General features: G+C 48.5%; 1 protein-coding gene across 2 annotated transcripts in view; it reads right to left on the bottom strand.

Annotated features, from left to right (window-relative positions):
- The window catches only part of SMARCB1 (SWI/SNF related, matrix associated, actin dependent regulator of chromatin, subfamily b, member 1), a 34387-nt gene extending 17632 nt beyond the window's left edge, over positions 1 to 16755 (bottom strand). The window contains exons 1-5 of one of the 2 annotated variants that reach the window (XM_019437422.2): positions 16473 to 16755; positions 13044 to 13182; positions 11236 to 11365; positions 6954 to 7091; positions 4683 to 4810 (exon numbers count right to left, since the gene is read on the bottom strand). In XM_019437422.2, the coding sequence (XP_019292967.1) occupies positions 4683 to 4810; positions 6954 to 7091; positions 11236 to 11365; positions 13044 to 13182; positions 16473 to 16565 (628 nt within the window). In that variant the 5' untranslated portion in view covers positions 16566 to 16755. The remainder of the gene's footprint in view (positions 1 to 4682; positions 4811 to 6953; positions 7092 to 11235; positions 11366 to 13043; positions 13183 to 16472) is intronic. The other variant, XM_019437423.2, reaches the window with a different exon arrangement.
- Between the last annotated feature and the right edge of the window lie 106 nt (positions 16756 to 16861).

Below are 16861 nucleotides of genomic sequence, written 5' to 3'. Positions count from 1 at the left end.
CCCCACTTGGGTCGTGGTGTATAATTCTTTTTATATCTAGTTCTGTTTGCTAACGTTTTATTAAGGACTTTTGTGTCTATAATCATTTGGGATATTGGTCTATAGTTTACCTTTTCTGTACTGTCTTTAGTTTTGAGATCAAGGTAATTCTAGCTTTGTAAAATGTTACTGGGAAGTGTTCCCTCTTGTATTTTCTGGAGAAGACTGCAAGAGAATTTATATTAATTCTTTTTTTTTTTTTTTAATTTTTTTTTAACGTTTATTTATTTTTGAGACAGAGAGAGACAGAGCATGAGTGGGGGAGGGTCAGAGAGAGGGAGACACAGAATCCGAAATAGGCTCCAGGCTCCAAGCTGTCAGCACAGAGCCCGACGCGGGGCTTGAACTCACGGACCGTGAGATCATGACCTGAGCCGAAGTCGGCCGCTCAACCGACTGAGCCACCCAGGCGCCCCAATATACTAATTCTTTTTTAAATGTTTGGTAAAATTCTCCAGAGACACCACCTGTGCCTGGAGATTTCCTTTTGGGGAGGTTTTAAACTATGAATCATATTTCTTAGTAGTGACAGGACAACTCAAACTATCTATTTGATATTGAGTGAATTGTGGTAGCTTGTTTTTTACAAGAAATTGATCCACTTTGTCTAAATTCTCAAATTTATGTGGATAGAGCTTTTGTAATACTCCCTTTCAATATCTGCAGGGTCTGTAGTGATAGCCCATTTCGTTACTGAATTTGATCATTTTTGTTTGTCTTTTGTTGTCAATCTTGCTAGGTTTATCAATTTTACTGATCTTTCTTTTTTACTTTTAAGTAATCTCTACACCCAACATGGAGCTCAAATCCACAACCCTGATATCAAGAGTCACATGCTCCACCAACTAAGCCAGCCAGGCACCCCCTTACTGATCTTTTCAAAGTATCAGCTGTGTTTTCATTAATTTTCTCCATCATTTTCTAGTTTCAATTTCACTGACTTCTGCTCTATTATGTCCTGCCTTCTGCTTGGCTTCATTTTGCTTTTTTTCTCAATTCTTGAGGTGGGAGCTTAGATTACAGACTTGAGACTTTTCTACTTTTCTAATATAAACACTGATGCTACAAATTACCCTACTTTACAAATTGATACTACAAACTGCACTACTTTAACTATATCTTAAAATTTTTGGTATGTGATACTTTCATTCAGGTCCATGTATATATATTTTCACCAATTCAAGTGAAGTACAGAAAGCTGACTTCTCAAACATAGTAAGATATTTCCTCTGCATACATTTAAAACCACATCAGACAGCATTATCAGGTTTGCTTCAACTGCTGAGCATAATTTAGAAAACTTAAAAGGAGAAAGAAAGCTTATTGTATTTACCCATATAGTTTTGTTTATCATATTCTTTCTTCCTGATGTTCCAAAGTTTCTTCTTTTATCATCTCCCTTCTTTTAGGTTAGGTCTACAGGTGACAGTATTCCATCATCTGAGGATTTCCCCTTCATTTCTGAAGGATATTTTTACTGGGTATAAGATTCGAGATTGGCAGTTCTTTTTTTTCAGTGCTTGAAAAACCATGTGCCATGTCCTCCAGCCTCCATGGTTTCGGATGAGAAATCAGCAGTTATTCCAGGTCTTTCTCTAGAAGTCAGGTGTTATTTTTCTCAGCTCTCAAGATCTTTTGTGTTAGTTTTTGGAAGTTTAACTAGGATTCATCTTGGCATGGACTTCTTTGGGTTTATACTGCTGAGATCCACTCAGCTTCTTGCATCTGTCATTTGGGGTTTTTAAGCATCCAAAGTGAACATGTGGATATATATCTCTAGAACCTGCTTCCTGTAGCCATGCCCTGTAGTGTTAACCAGCAGGGCCCTGATCACCCTTGGCCTGTGTGCAGGAGCAGATTCCACCCCTTTTCCTGATGCAGTTCCTGGCCCTGCTCTGGGATTCCCTTGCCCCCATTGGGGCCAAGCTGGCAACGATGTGTCCTTGTTCAGCAGCTCGTTCTTCCTGGAGAATTTTAACACACCCCAAGGAGGCTAGCTATTGAGACAAATGATGCTATAATTCACCAGCAACTCAGATAAACTCTCTTTCATGTCCTTCTAAGAGAAGATAACCTTGAACTCACTGTTAACTGATACCTACCAAAAGCTGGTTGGAGACAAATCCTGGTTATGAAGAATGTCCTGGTTCTGAAGGACATGTAGTTCGTTCATGCTGCTCAACATTTTTAGGACCCTTTGTGATAAAGAGTCTCACGCTCACCTTTAAGGTTACTTGAAATTTCGAAGTAAATTAGGTAGGACTATGAAAATCACCAGCAATTTTGAACATGTGCTTTTAACTACCATGCCAGGGGTGTGGCTTCCTAACCACCAGTTAAGAATCACAGCCCGTAAAGTTTATTTTGAGAGAGAGAGAGAGAGAGAGAGAGAGCACCCACAAGCATGGGAGGGACAGAGAGAGAGGGAGAGAGAGAATCTCAAGCTGGCTCCACACTGTCAGCGTGGAGCCCAATGTGGGGCTCAAATGCATGAACCCATGAGATCATGACCTGAGCCAAAATCAAGAGCTGGATGCTTAACCAACTGAGCCACCCAGGCACCCCAAGAATCACATAAATACCACTAAGGAAGAGTTCACAGAACAAAATTATTTTGGTTCTCCAAGTGTCTGGACCAAATTACACTTACTGGGATATGGAATGTTATGTAAGGTCTCCTTTGGGGAACAGCTTGGAGAAGCTCATGGCAGAGTTCCTGGACAGATGCAGGTCTTCACTGCATTATACTGTGTCCACTTCTTGAGGGTCAGGGGGAAAGCTTCTCTCTAATTCAAATGCTATGTGTGATTATGCTGCTTCTGAGCCACCAGCGGCTGCTCACCTTGACCACGCTGAGAACTGCAGAACTGATCATCCTGTCTCTGCCTGGTTCTAAAGGGCCGAGCATCATGCCCTCCCCTAGCAACATATGCCCACTGAACTGTGAGTATGAACCAGAGCACTCACTTCATTTTGTATCTTCTTGTTCCATTTTCCCCTTCACCCAATTCTTCCTAACCACACCTTTTGCATTTGCTTTATTCTTTTGTACCAAGAGTTCTCATGTAAGATGCCTTACTCCTTCTGGAATAGGGTGGAAGTTTAAATAAATAGTTGGGGCTTTTTATGTGTTATTGAAAGGAAAGTAACAAGGTAATACACATGAGTCAATCTGAACAACTAAATTCCTATGTTATGATCTATGGCCAGGTTCTGTGCCAAATGCCTTAAGAAAAGCAGCAATAAAAAACAAGATCCCTGACCTAAGGGGTTGAAATGGAGAGAGAGAGAGAGAGAGAGAGAGAGAGAGAGAGAGAGAGAGAGAGAGATGAATTAACTATAACACAGGCCTGCTGAGATTAAGCACAGAGTGGTATAATAGGGGATGTACAGCACTGGCCATGGCCTGGCACTCATGAGCTGTCCTGTGCCCGAGTTGGGAGTATCACCACCACACCTGCCCTATCTACACTCAATACAACCTCCTGGAAACCCCTCACCACATCTCCCTTTGGCCACATCCTCTCTCGCCAGCTAACCTGTCAACCCTGGAGGACAGACACTCGGCTCTCAGGCCTCATTCCCAGGGCTCGGCAGAGGCCCTTGGACTCAGGCCTGGCACACCAAGTGCCAGGAGATGACCAAAGGAAGTAGCCTAATCCTTCCAGAAAGCTTAAGGCAACCACGTATCAACAACCACACACGTTCCTCCCTGAGGAAATCCCCTGTGGGAGAAACAAGCTGTAAGTCGTTATGTTTTCTGCCATGGAAACATCTAATAGCAGAAGGAGTTCTAGTAAACTAAGGCACCACAACTCAACAGAAAATTGTGCACCAATTATGAAAACCAAGGAAAACAGGAAGACACTTACAAGTGAAGAAAAACTGTATTTGCACTACAATTACAACTCTGTTAAATACATCTGCATGTGGAAGTGACTGGCAAAAAAACTATTAGGAGCAGTGAGGTTCTGGGAATTCTAAACTTTTCTTCACTTAAAAATGATACTCTTTGGGGTGTTGTTATTTGGTTTTGGTCTGAATATAAATAATGTGTTGTAAAAAGCCTGAAAGATTCAAGAAAACAAAAAAGAAACAATAAACACTCATACAGTCCTCTTTCCTAGATGGGATAAGAACTAAGTGTTATGGTGAACGTCTCCTGTGCTTTCTCTGGTTCATTTGCAGAGTCACGCTCGGACTCTGGGAACCAGGGAAGAGCAACCATCTGACCTGGGACTTACAGAGCGAGGACAAAAAGAGGAAGAGCAGAGAGTGAGGGCAGACCTCATGGGGATGACAAGGGACAAGCCTGCACACGCGGTACCGTGAGAGGCCAGAGGGGTGGGCAGGGCTGAAGGGTGGTGTGCAGGCGGTCAGGCAGCAGAACCGGTCTGAGCAGCATCAAGGTCATTATCGAGCTCTGTGGACCGACAGCCTGCATCACGGCTGACCCCTGACCCCCCAATCTCACTGGGGGAGGGAGGAACCTGAGGTTCACGGGCTCAGCCCACAGGAAACGGTGGCAGAAGCAGGATTTGAACCTAGAGTCCAGGATCCAGCACAGCAGGCAACAGGCAAGAAAAAGGTCTGTTCACACAGCAGCTGGGCCTGGGCCATGCAGAGCCCAGCTTCCCACGTACCATTCATGTTCCAAGTAAAGGCATCTCGCAGCTTCTGCCCGTCGATCTCCATGTCCAGCCGGATAGGGACCAGCACTTCAGGCTGGGAGGCATTCTCATGGATCACAGCTGGGTCGTGGTCATCAAAGCTGGAAGTGAAGAGGCAGCACAGTCAGCCAGGAGTGCCATGGGTCTCCATGCTCAGGGCTTCCCTCCCTGCACCGCCTGTCACTGCAAACCTGGCCGAAGGGGAAAAGCCCACTTTTTATGGGGACTTGTCAGCTAAGGGCTGAGACAGCAGAGATGAGGCAAGCAGGGGTCCTGGGGTCACAGAGGCAGTGCTCCATACTTCAAGGACACACAGGGAAGGGAGAGGGAGTTGCAGCCTTAGGCAGTGGGATATGACCTAGACATACCCTAAGAGGAAGATTTAAGCCCCAAAGCAGGTAGAACTTTCACTGGTAACTAGGAAAGAAAAGGTATCTCCAGAAGAGGAAATACTTGAGCAAAAGCCAAGGGGTGCAGGAGAGGTGAGGAACTATTGAGGAAGCACAGCCAGAGCACAGAAGATGGGGTGCAGACTGCGGGGGCGGGGAGTAGCATGGGTGTCCCAGTGCCCACACTTCTCCATCTTGGGCTACAGGATCCAGCCTCTCCCATGAGGGAGCCCCAGGAGAACCCAGGGCAAGGCAGTCCCGTGGTCATATCTGTATTTTAGGAAGACAAAGAAGGAAGACACCGGGGAAGAGATGGAGGGAACGTTGGAGGGCAAGGGGACCCTAAAGGTGTCAGTGGAATAAAGCAGGCTGAGAATTACTCTTGGGAGGGACACAGATGACAAACAAGGAAAGCACACTGCATGCCAGACACCAATGCTCTAGGAAACATGGACAGGGAAAGGGACAGGAGTGCCAGAGACAGGAGCAGCCATTCTACCAAAGGGGAGGCAGCTCTGAGAAGTGACAGTCAGCCAGGGATGGGAAGGAAGGGAAGGAAGGGAAGGAAGGGAAGGAAGGGAAGGAAGGGAAGGAAGGGAAGGAAGGGAAGGAAGGGAGGGAAGAGCGAAAAGGGGTCAGTCATGCGGATGTTGGCAAGGAGTGAGCTCTCAGCAGAGGGAACTATAAAGGCAGAAGCTTCTGGGTGTTCTGGGTGGCTCTGAAAGCAGAGAAGAGGTTCACATGACTGATGCAGAGTGACAGTGGCAGGGGATTAGGCCAGAGGGGAGGGGCCACTACACGGACTCCAGCCCTGGTGGGCATGTGACGGGGTATCTGGAAGACCTGCATCCAGGAGAGGAGCCATCTGCCCTGGGTGAGGGGGCCCACATCTTAGGAGGAGCTGGCCAAGGGTGGTCCAACTCTGGACACGTGGAAGGCTGAGAAGGTAGGAATTTGCTGAGACCAGTTCTGTGGCTGGAGAAGGAGGAAGAGTCATGGGGTTTTGGCCTGAGCGCAGGAAGGATGGGATTACTATGTCCCAGGATGGAGGAATCTGTAAGCAGTGTGTGAGATACCTGAGGACAGCGTGTAGGGGTGAGGCTAGGCTGCAGAGATGATAGTGGGGTGGGAACTTGAAAAATGCCCCCCAAAAGATATCTAGTCCTAATCCCTGGAGCCTGTGACCATTATATGGCAAAAGGGAGGGAGGGAACTTTGCAGATGTAATTAGGGATCTTAGGAGGAGATTATGCAAGTAGCCCTAAACCACAACACAAGCGTCCTTTAAGAGAAGGGCAGTTTCACACACACAGGAGGAGCCCATGTGGCCACTGAGGCACATGCTGGTAATGCAGCCACAAGCCACAGAATGCCGGCAGCCACCAGAAGCCAGAAGAGGTGGGAACAGCTTGTCCCGCCGCCCCACCACGAGAGCCTCCAGAGGGAGTGGGGTCTGGCCAACACCTTGATTTTGCTGCACGGAAACTCCTGGTCCCAGAACGGTGAGAAATAGATTTGTGTTGTTTTAAGCCCCCCATTTGTGGTGATCTGCTCCAGCAGCCACAGGGAACTAACGGTGGGGTCTCAGTGGGATGGCGTTTGAAACCACAAGATAAGATCTCCAGTGCTTCCAGGAGCACTGGAGACACTGGGAAACAGGAGACAGCAGGGACACTAAAGCAGGCAGAGCTCGGAACTGAAGCAAGCCAGAAACCAGCTGTCCTAGAAGCCAAGGGGGAACAGTTTCAAGAAGGCAGCGTGTTTTAGGAAACACAAGGTCAAGGCAGAGGAGAGGAAGAGGCTAAAACATGTTTGAGGACTGAGGCAGAATCAGTGGAGGGTGAGGCGTGCTCACCACAGAGGGAAGGTTCTCTTCTTGTCCCGGCCCATGCGGTTCCTGTTGATGGTCGTGGAGCAGGGCACAGCATCCAGATGGTGGGAGCTATTGGGCAGGGTGGGCACCCATTGGCTGTTCCTCTTGGCTTTCTGTTCCCTGGAGAGACGTGAGAAATGCCCCTGCTCAGTCTAGGAGCCCGATACTGGCCATCAGGCTCTAAGTCATGGTCAATGGATGCCCACTGCACCCCCGCCGGTGGTGAGCACTACGCACCCTAGACTCTGTACGTGTCTACTCCTCAGGCGCCCACTGGCACCCATTCACAGGCACCCAGGCTAGGGGAAGGGTACAGAGGGGACCCCAACACAGCAGAGCAGCCCCCAGCCCAGTGCACAAGTCACAGTGTAACATGCTATGTGCCAGGCATGACTCCATGAATGCACTCTCCCTTCTTGCGGAGAATGTGCACAAGGAAGCAGCTTCCCAGAGGAGCAGACCCTGGAGTAGAGCCTTAAGCATGGAGTTGGGGCTCACTAGGGATGGGGGTAGGGGAACAACTGGAATGGGGAGGGTGTTTCAGGAAGTGCATGGCCGGCAGAAGAGAGGAAGCACGGATAGATTGTTGCCTCAACTAGGGCTGGAGAGGTGGACATGGAGAGGGTCCCGATTAGGGGCAGGTGTGCTCCATGAGAAATGACTGTACTCAGCAGGCAGCTGGGAGTCCCCAAGGACTTTGAAGAAGGGAGAGACAAGATCAGACCATTCTTTTAGATATATGGGCCAGCCAGAGTATAACACTTCAATAATGCTTCTGCCTTGCAGGGGTCCAGACCAGTAGGGTATGAGAAGCTGGGTTAGTAAAAACTTTCTAGAAAGTGAGGCTCAAAGTAGTTTAAGTAACCCACATACCATCAAGGGTTCACTCTTCTGTCCAAATTACAGGTTGCTTTTACTACTAGGAAAATACCAAAAGGCTTTTTTATTTTAAAGATTTCTATTTTTGAGTAATCTCTGCACCCAACATGGGGCTCGAACTTACAAGCCTGAGATCAAGAGTCACATGCTCTCCTGACCAAGCCACCCAGGCACCCCCCAAAAGGCTTTTTTAATCTGAAGCTCCAGTGCTGGCTTTGAAAGGCAAGCGCTCGGGTTCCCACTATGCTCTGCACATCATTTTATCATCCTCGGACGCTGCCTTCCCTAACAAGTCTGAGCATTGTAAGGGCAGCAGCTGTGTGTCATTCACTTTTACATCCCCAACACCTGTACCACATCTCCTTCCATAACTGTTTGCTACAGTTTAAAGGATGTGACAGCAACCACTCAATTTCCCTTCCCTCACTGTCCTCACAGAAGGGATGAGGAGATGTGGCTTGCAGTCATTCTCTCCATGTGGTGGTGAGGACCAGAAGCAGTGGCCATGACCTGCCCAGGCCCCAGGCTCTTTGACTCTTTTCTCTTCTAAAGCTGGAACCACTGGGGTGCCTGGGTGGCTGTCAGTTGAGTGTCCAACTTTGGCTCAGGTCATGATCTCGCAGTCCATGAGTTCAAGCCCTGTGTCTGTGCTGACAGCTCAGAGCTTGGAGCCTGCTTCAGATTCTGTGTCTCCTTCTCTCTTTGCCCTCCCCCACTCACTCGCTAAGATAAATAAACATTAAAAAAAAAAAATTAAAGCTGTGACCACTTGCACCTCAGATGCTGTGGTCCCAGAGCACCCCTTGACTGAGGGTGGGGGCAGGGAGAGATTTACAGTACCAAACTGTAAATGCTGGGACTCAATCAAGTCTCCTGTACCCAAGTCTTGCTCAGATCTTATGACCAGCTTTACCAATACCAGAGGCCTGGGAAAAGGAGGAACTTGGAACTAATCTGGGCAGGGCTTAGAGCTACTGGGCCAGTGGTTTTGAATCCTGGCTGCAGACTCCCTCAGAGTGCGAAATTTCAAGTAGGAAAGCTCTGAGCTCCACCTAGACCAAGGGACTCCTGTCTCTGGAGAGGACCCAGGAAAATGGGTTCTTTATAACTTCCATGTGTGATACCAATGTAGCTGGGCCCATATTTGGGAACCTCAGGTCTAGACCACCACCTCTTTTCTGAGCCTCAGATCTAGACCACCACCTCTTTTCTGAGCCCAGGAATATGGGTTCTTTACAACTTCCATGTGTGATGTCAATGTAGCTGGGCCCGTATCTGGGAACCTAAGGTCTAGACTGCCACCTCTTTTCTGAGCCTCCTAAAGCTGGCACTGAGGCTCCCCCTCCACCCTAAAAACTCCTGCCCTATCTCTGTAGTGATCTAGTTCATAACCAGGCCTGGGCTATTCTGCCAAACCTCTGTCAGGTAACTATCTCAAGTAGAGTGCAAGTTCTGTCAGACACAGTGAGTATGTCATACACCAAATCCGAGAATCTGGGTCACATAATTCAACCTTTCTTCTGCTACAAGTAGGTCTGCCCAAGGGAGGGGGACATCCAGCCTCTGCCTAGCCTGTCCAGTGATGAGGAGGGGAGGTGCTGGTCCTCCTGTGGGGCTGACTGGGCAGTGGGAAGGCGCTTCCTGAGCACAGAGCCCATGAAAGCAGCTTCTCGCGAACCTCAATGCCCAACTGTCAATGTAGTTTTGACCTCTGGGGTAACAGTACTCTCCTGCGTCAGCTGTTCTTCATATGACACGATCATCAAGAAGTGTTTATTGCCCCATAAAAGGTTCCTGGCTGACATGTGCAGACTTGAAAGCCCCAGCCATATGTACATCACTTCCTTCTGCCACTTCCCTAGGAAAGTCTAGCCATCCTTATGTTCTTACCGCATCCCTTGGGGAAAGAGGAATCTGCAGAGCACACATCTATAACACTGGCCAAGTTGGATGTGGGCCACCTTTACATGGGGGTTGTGGGGAGGATTATGAAAACAATTCAATAGTAAAGTTGAAAGAAAATCTGGAAAGAAATGATTTTTCCATAGCCACATCACTCGAAACAATAACCCTCCTCTCCCTCCTCCTCAGTGCCCCCGGGGTTTTGTGCATGTAAATGCACTCATTCTAGATATTCTGCACATCACTCAGGCGAACCATATTTCTGGCTGCCACAGAGTCTACTTAGTTATGACATAAACAATTACCTATCTATCCAGTCTACCTGCTTCCAAGATCTAGTCTATCCTGGTCTATGTCCTACTCTGTAATACCTTAGTCTATTCAGCTGGCTGTATCTTCACTCAGTCAGCCTCTCCCTAAGGCTGAACACTCAAGTGGCTCCATACTGTCCATTATTACTCACAATGCTACCTCCTACCATATAATAGTTTCTGTTGGTGGTGGTGTTCTTTGAAGTTATTTGTCTGGGACAGATTCTTAGGGGTGAAATTAATGGGTCAGACAATGAAAACAGGTTTGATGTCATGACCATGCCCGTGTACCAAAGCCTGTGCAGGGTGCTTGCGTGCCAGCTCTATTGTATCTTCCCCAACTCTTTATGTCGATAGTTGCTTATCTGTTTTACTTTGAATTCTTAATGTTACACGAGGACAAACATCATCTCCTTATTTGTTTACTCCTTATGCTTCCAGGATGGCCCACCCTTTACCTATTTAGCTATTGGGGTATCCAGGTTTTTCTTATAAATCTGAATGAATCAAAACCAAAGAAAACTACCTATGAAAATGACGAAAAGGGGCACATGGGTGACTCAGTCAGTTGAGCGTCTGACTCTTGGGTTTCAGCTCAGGTCATGATCTCACAGTTCATAGGTTCGAGTCCCACATCAGGCTCCGTGCTGACAGTGCAGCGCCTGCTTGAGATTCTCTCTCTCTTCCTCTTTCTGCCCCTCCCCTGCTCAAACGTGTGCCCTCGCTCTCTCTCAGAATAAATAAACTTTAAAAAAATGAAAAAAATTTAAAAAATAAATCTGAATGAACAGACTCTACAACATAATCACCTCTCAATTACTTGTCTAATTATTACTGTAAATACTCTTTTTTAAAGGTTCTAAGCTCACACACTAAGATCTATTGCTCGTTTCTTTTGGGAGTTTATCTGGGCCACTCATTTTTCTGATAGATTAGTCCCACTTTCAAACCACTTCTAATGACTTTCCAGAACCCAAGACTTGGCTTTCGTGTCTTAGAAATTCCACAGACACACAAGAAACTTGGCAATCTGGCTAAGACAATTTGTAAGCACAGCAGGTGAAGTGTTTAAAGGTATTTTGGTTCAATTTAACCGCAACTTAGTTCTAGGGTATGAGAAAAATATCTGTGGGTGTTATCCTGAGAGCACGCCCTGGCTGGGAGTACATTACCTGAGGTAGGTGGGGGGTTCCGTGCTGATGGAGACGGCCTTGTACTTCTCATCATTGCCGTCCAGAATCTCTTCCACCTCTGAAGCTTTTAACAGCGTCACGCTGGTGGCCAGGGTTGTGTATCCATGATCTGTAACCAGAGACACCGCTGCGGTCACCCTGCTGGTGGGGCAGCAAGAAGCAGCAGCCAGCAGATGCAGCACATCGAGGTCCTCACATGCAGGAGGGAAAAGCGAGTGTCAACCTTACTACTGCTGAATGCTGGCCTCTTCCAAAAGGGCAATCTGGACCGAGTGCTTTAGAGGTCCTACTGAGAAAACACTCCGATGGGATTTACTTGCACTGATTTGTCCCAGGAGCACTGGCTCCGGGCACAGGGCAGCAGCAGCTACAGTGCAGCATGGCCAACGGGGAAAAGGGGGGGCTCCAGAGTGATACCACCAGTGGGAAGAGGTCTGACACCAACTGCAATCCATGACACGAAGCAAAGTGGAGAGATGGAATGAAAGATGAAAAATACTTTTCTTTTAAAACAAGAGCCCAGAGAGTTACAAAGAGCTGCCTCACACCCAACATGAATTCCCGGCACCGTGCAGTCAACACGTGCTATCTGGGAAGCAGGACAGATTCTAGGCAACTCGACCCACAGCTCTTCTAGGGAACCTCGGTCAAGAGCTGCTACCTGTCTGCAGGTCCAGACTGGCTTCTCCTGGAGAAACAAACCGGTTATGGGGAAGGTATCTCCAAAGCACAAGGCAGAAGAGTCACTGAGACTTCACCTGAGGCTTGCAGAGGGGAAAGCAAAGCTAGGAACTCACTGCGTTAGTGACTGGTGCTCCACTGGGGGACAGAGGGAGGATAAAAAGGAGACTTTTTAAAGCGAGTGAGTGGCAATGTCATAGCAGCAGATAAAAAAAGAGGCCCCGGCTCCTGCATTAAAAGAACCACTACTTTGCCCACAGTGGACAAGACCACAGCAATACCTACAGACACAACCAAACAGGACAGACTGTGAAGTACACACACACACACACACACACACACACACACACAAGGCTTCAGGCAGAGTCTTCACCCAGGCCCAGGGCAGCTCTCTGTAAGGGGCCACAGCCGAGTCGAAGCAGTTTCGCCACCTGCCAAACATCGCATAGCATCCGAACCAAAATGTACAGTGAGACTCCCCTGATGGAGCCCTCGGAGCATCTGAAGAGCATCTTCTGAAGAGCCAAAGCACACTTGGCTCTCTAGCATCAGGCAGCTCACCCGCCAAGCCCCAGGCACACACCTCAGGCACACCACGCAGGGACATGCACATGAGCTCTAGCACACTGGCTGCCAGAACGAAGTGCTACGGGATGGAGGTGCTCTGGGAAGCAAAGCGGTGAAAGCCCCAGAGGGGAGTGGGAGCTGGGGCCACCACCCGCCACTCGGGCTGCATGGAGGGTGACTATGGCGACACGCCCACGGCAGATGGCAGAGCATCACAGCATTCCTAAAACGTTTTGAGACCAACATGTCTTCACAGCACCCATTACTGTCCCAGACTTGCCCCCCTCACGCTCCCCCCCCCCCACACACCCCCCCCCACCTGGCCCTGCTGAAAATACCTGACAAAGGACCCCTGGCTACCTGAAGCTGCTTTGTCGCCTGAGTTGCATAGCGTGCTCTGCAGCGACTCTGCCCCTCACGTGCTCCTGCCACGCTAAGGTCAGGGCTGCAGTGAAGACACTCTGGAGTGAAAACGTTTTAACTTCATGACATAAGCGAGTGGTTTTGAAACAGGTTTACAAACCCTCGTGAAGACGCACCCTTAGTGTTAGGTTTTGTTTTTTTACCATGTGACGATGCAACTATTTTCTTCCTCTCTTCCACAGTGGCTAGTCGCCTCCAGAGTGAGGGGTATCTCTTGTACAGAGAACCTCGGAACATACGGAGGTAGTTTCCCACCTATGGGTAAAGCAAGAAGGCTCATTATGAGGGTCACATCTTGATGCAGAAAGGGAGGGTCCTGGTGCAGAGGCTCTGCCGACTGAGTAACAGAGCACAAGCTGGCCTCCAGGCACCAGGCTTTCTGCAGCCATAGAAACACATTCTGCTGACATCAAGGGTTCAATAGCAGTGCACATCTGGCCCACATCTGCCTCTCTAGGCGGGGGCAGTACCATCTGCATCCTAACGACAGGGCTAAGTTCCAAAAGGCCTGACCAGGAGCTTCTGGGGCAGACCCCCAGAGCTCACTGAGACGCTCAAAGTGATTCTGACTTTAAACTAAGGATCCCGAACACTTTCCAGAAATGTAAGGCCCCTTTGACTTTCTTTTATCTTAAGAACAAGACTTTGATATTTTTATGATGCCATAAACACCAAAAAGGTCTTTTAATTTTAGACAGATGTAGGATAATTTCCCCCATGGCCCCTGTTGCTTTGTTTAGTAACAAACTCAAACCAGGAACACCAAAAGAATTTTCCGAGAGTTTAAAAAACACTTACTGGCAATCACCAGATTGCTATATAAATCACTATTGCCTCAAACAATAGCTTCGGTTTATCTATAACAGATACTCAAAGTATAACTTCTTTAATGAAAAGAAACCTAGTCTCAAAGTTTTTATAAAGAAACTCAATTATTTCACTGACATTGCAAAAATGACCACTCGAGTCAAAATGACCACATGGCAAAGGACAGCCAGTGGACTGGGTGCCACGTGCTGGTTCCACCTGTGACTGGGAATCACCTCCCTTTTCTGGGTCTCCTTACTCACCTGTCAAATGCTGAGCAATTCTGAACTTTGCCCCACGAAGCACCATTTCTATTATTTTTCCCATTTACCTACCCAGCACAGTATGTTTATTAAATGTGTTTCTCCATTTTTCATGAATCAAAGATTTTTATGATCGACAACCAGAGCTGCTGAACAGCCTAACAGAAGAATGGCCACAGGGGTGCCTGGGTGGCTCAGTGGGTTAACTGTCCAACTATTGATTTTGGCTCAGGTCACGATCTCAGGCTTTGCTGAGTTCGAGCCCACATCAGGCTTGGGATTCTCTCTCTCCTTCTCTCTCTCTCTCTGCCCCTCCCCTGCTCACACACACTCTGTCTCTCAAATAAATAAACTTATCGCAGGTCCTATAGTGCTCCAGGACGCCTAGATCCTTCCCAAGACCCCTGAACTTTGGAGACTGGAGCTTGCCTTCCTGGGTTTCCCCCAAACCAACCTGTGCCCTCTCTGGACCTGTTTCCCAAATGTAAAATGAAGGTGTGAACCTGGGGATTTCTTAGGGTCCTCTCAGCTCTGTGACTCTGGCTTAGTGAACACAGCTGCCTGCAGATGGGGGGAGAAGAGTGACACACGCACTTGCTGCAATCACACAATGCCTTCCCAAAGCTGCTCCACAGATGTGGCATGGGGGCACTGGATGTGTTGCTATGGCTGACCCACCTCTCTGAATATGGTGCCTGTTTTCCAAGGGGAAGGGACCTGCAGGCCATCCACCACCCAACACTGTCACAGGAGCTTCTGGTTATCAAGAGTCAGCCTCCTGATCTTGAACCCTTCTCAGACCTCCAGAGGTTCAGCCTGGCCCAAGAGAGTAGATGTCTCTCCCCTCTCCCATGTGGGACTCTATAGACTGGGTCTCAGGACAATTGTTCTTACTCAACAGGGCTGAAAGAGAAGACTGCAATTAGCCTTCTAGAAACGAAGGCATGTTACGGGGAAGATCTTGAGGCCATCAAGTCTAAGCATCTTCCACACATGAAAAAAGTTACCAGGATACAGACAGCTCTTCTTCCCATCTGGCTACATGCTCCCTCTCAATATACTCCACCTAATAAATGAAAGCTTCCTTCTCAAAAGTAGCACCCACTGAAAGTCAAAGCCAAACTGACTGCTTTTCCTGTCCATTAGATCGGTTAAAGGCTTCTTTAAACAATCTGCCCAGTATCATTTGGGAACTCCTCAAGTGCCTTCTATCCTACATTTAGGCAGCTTCCTACTGGTCAATGAGGATGATTCCAAGCTGTGGCACATGGATAGGCACTGACTCCACTTCCCCGGTAATATCTGAAGAGCAGCATTTATGTCATAACATGAAAAACGTATTGCATCCTGCCCTTTTTGTTTTATAAAAATTGGTGAAAAACGGAAACACTAAAGTCCTGATACTACTGACAACAGTGGTATCCTAACCTGATCCAACTAAAACAAGTCAGGAACCACAGGGGGTCATTCATTCATGCTATGTTCAGTTGTGAAGGGGAGAAAAAAAACTATTAAAAAAAAAAAAAAGAATGAAACGTTGGCATAGGATACTGAACACCACTACAAGGAAAGACAACGCTGGGCATTCTGAAACTGCTTTAGCTCTCCAGGATTGGCACTTACCTCATTATACAGGAAAGACTCTACAGCTTGGTATTTGCACATCTGAACTGCATATCCCACAATTAAAAAAAAAAAAAAAAAGGAATATACACTAGCTGGGGATTGCTTTTGGATCAAAAAGGGGTAGTTTGAAGCAACCTGGAAAAACAGTAGACTTAGTACAAACTCCCCTTTGAAGGACGAGGTGTAGGGTTTTCCTAAAATCAGCTGTTCAGCTGACTCATAAAAATGCTGTCACTTCTGGTCAAGAATCAAAGATATTTAGAATCCTTTCCTCATAATTCTGAGTTAAATTCAAGATAGCCAAAGCGTCAACTGGTTCTGAACTGATCTAGCTCAGGGACTGGGGCCTTATCCACCCAAAACAGGATATCCATCCTCCTCCCTATTTCCTCATTGGTAAGTAACAGCAACCAACACTTTGCGAGATGAGACATCAGTAAACCCCATGTTTTCAATCTGAGATTTCACGATCCCAAACGCAGCAGTGGAGGAGGGATACAAGCGAAGCTTCCAAAATCTCTCCTCCAGGCGCCCCAGGGGCTAACCGAAACATCCCGTTTCTCTGCGGCTGGCTGGAGCTGTACCAACTCAGGATGGAACCAGTGGCTCCTCGCAGTGCCCTAAGCCCTGGCAGCAATGGGCGACCCCCACCAAGACAAAATGAGTAAGTAATCCCAGACAGCCGACGTGCGCGGGGCGGAGCCAGACAGGCCCCACCCCGCCCTGACGCAACGCGCGCACGCGCCCGCCCGCCGCGATGAATGGAGACGCGCGCTCCCGGCAAGCAGACCCGCCCCGAGGCTCCCGCGGGGCCGAGGCTGGGGAGGGTGAGGACGCGCGGCGGGCTACCTCAGAGCCGATCATGTAGAATTCTCCGTCGTCTTCTAGCTGGAACTTGACGGGCTTCTGCCCGAAGGTCTTGCTCAGCGCCATCATCATCATTTCGGCGGCGGAGGCGGGCGGCCGAGGCCGAGCTGCAAGGGATCGGGAGGACTGAGGAGGAGCCGAGCCTTGCCGAGCCGAGAACAGCCGAGACCGGGCGGCGAAGGGCGGACAGATCAGGTGCTAGAGCCGCCTCCGGGCTCTTCAGCCGCCGCCGCAAAGGACCAGGCCGCCCTCAGTGCGCAAGCGCGGGCGTTGACGCTGACGCGCGCGCCACCGCCTCCCTAACAAAAGGCCGGAGAGCGCCCCTTCGGGCCGCTTAAAGGAACCGCGACCCGTTTCTTCCAGACTGCTTC

Source organism: Panthera pardus, unplaced genomic scaffold (assembly GCF_024362965.1).
Source record: "Panthera pardus isolate Hobbes unplaced genomic scaffold, ASM2436296v1 HiC_scaffold_15, whole genome shotgun sequence".
Classification (NCBI taxonomy): domain Eukaryota; kingdom Metazoa; phylum Chordata; class Mammalia; order Carnivora; family Felidae; genus Panthera; species Panthera pardus.
Note: the sequence above shows the minus strand (reverse complement) of the source record. Positions and strands in the feature narration are given on the sequence as shown.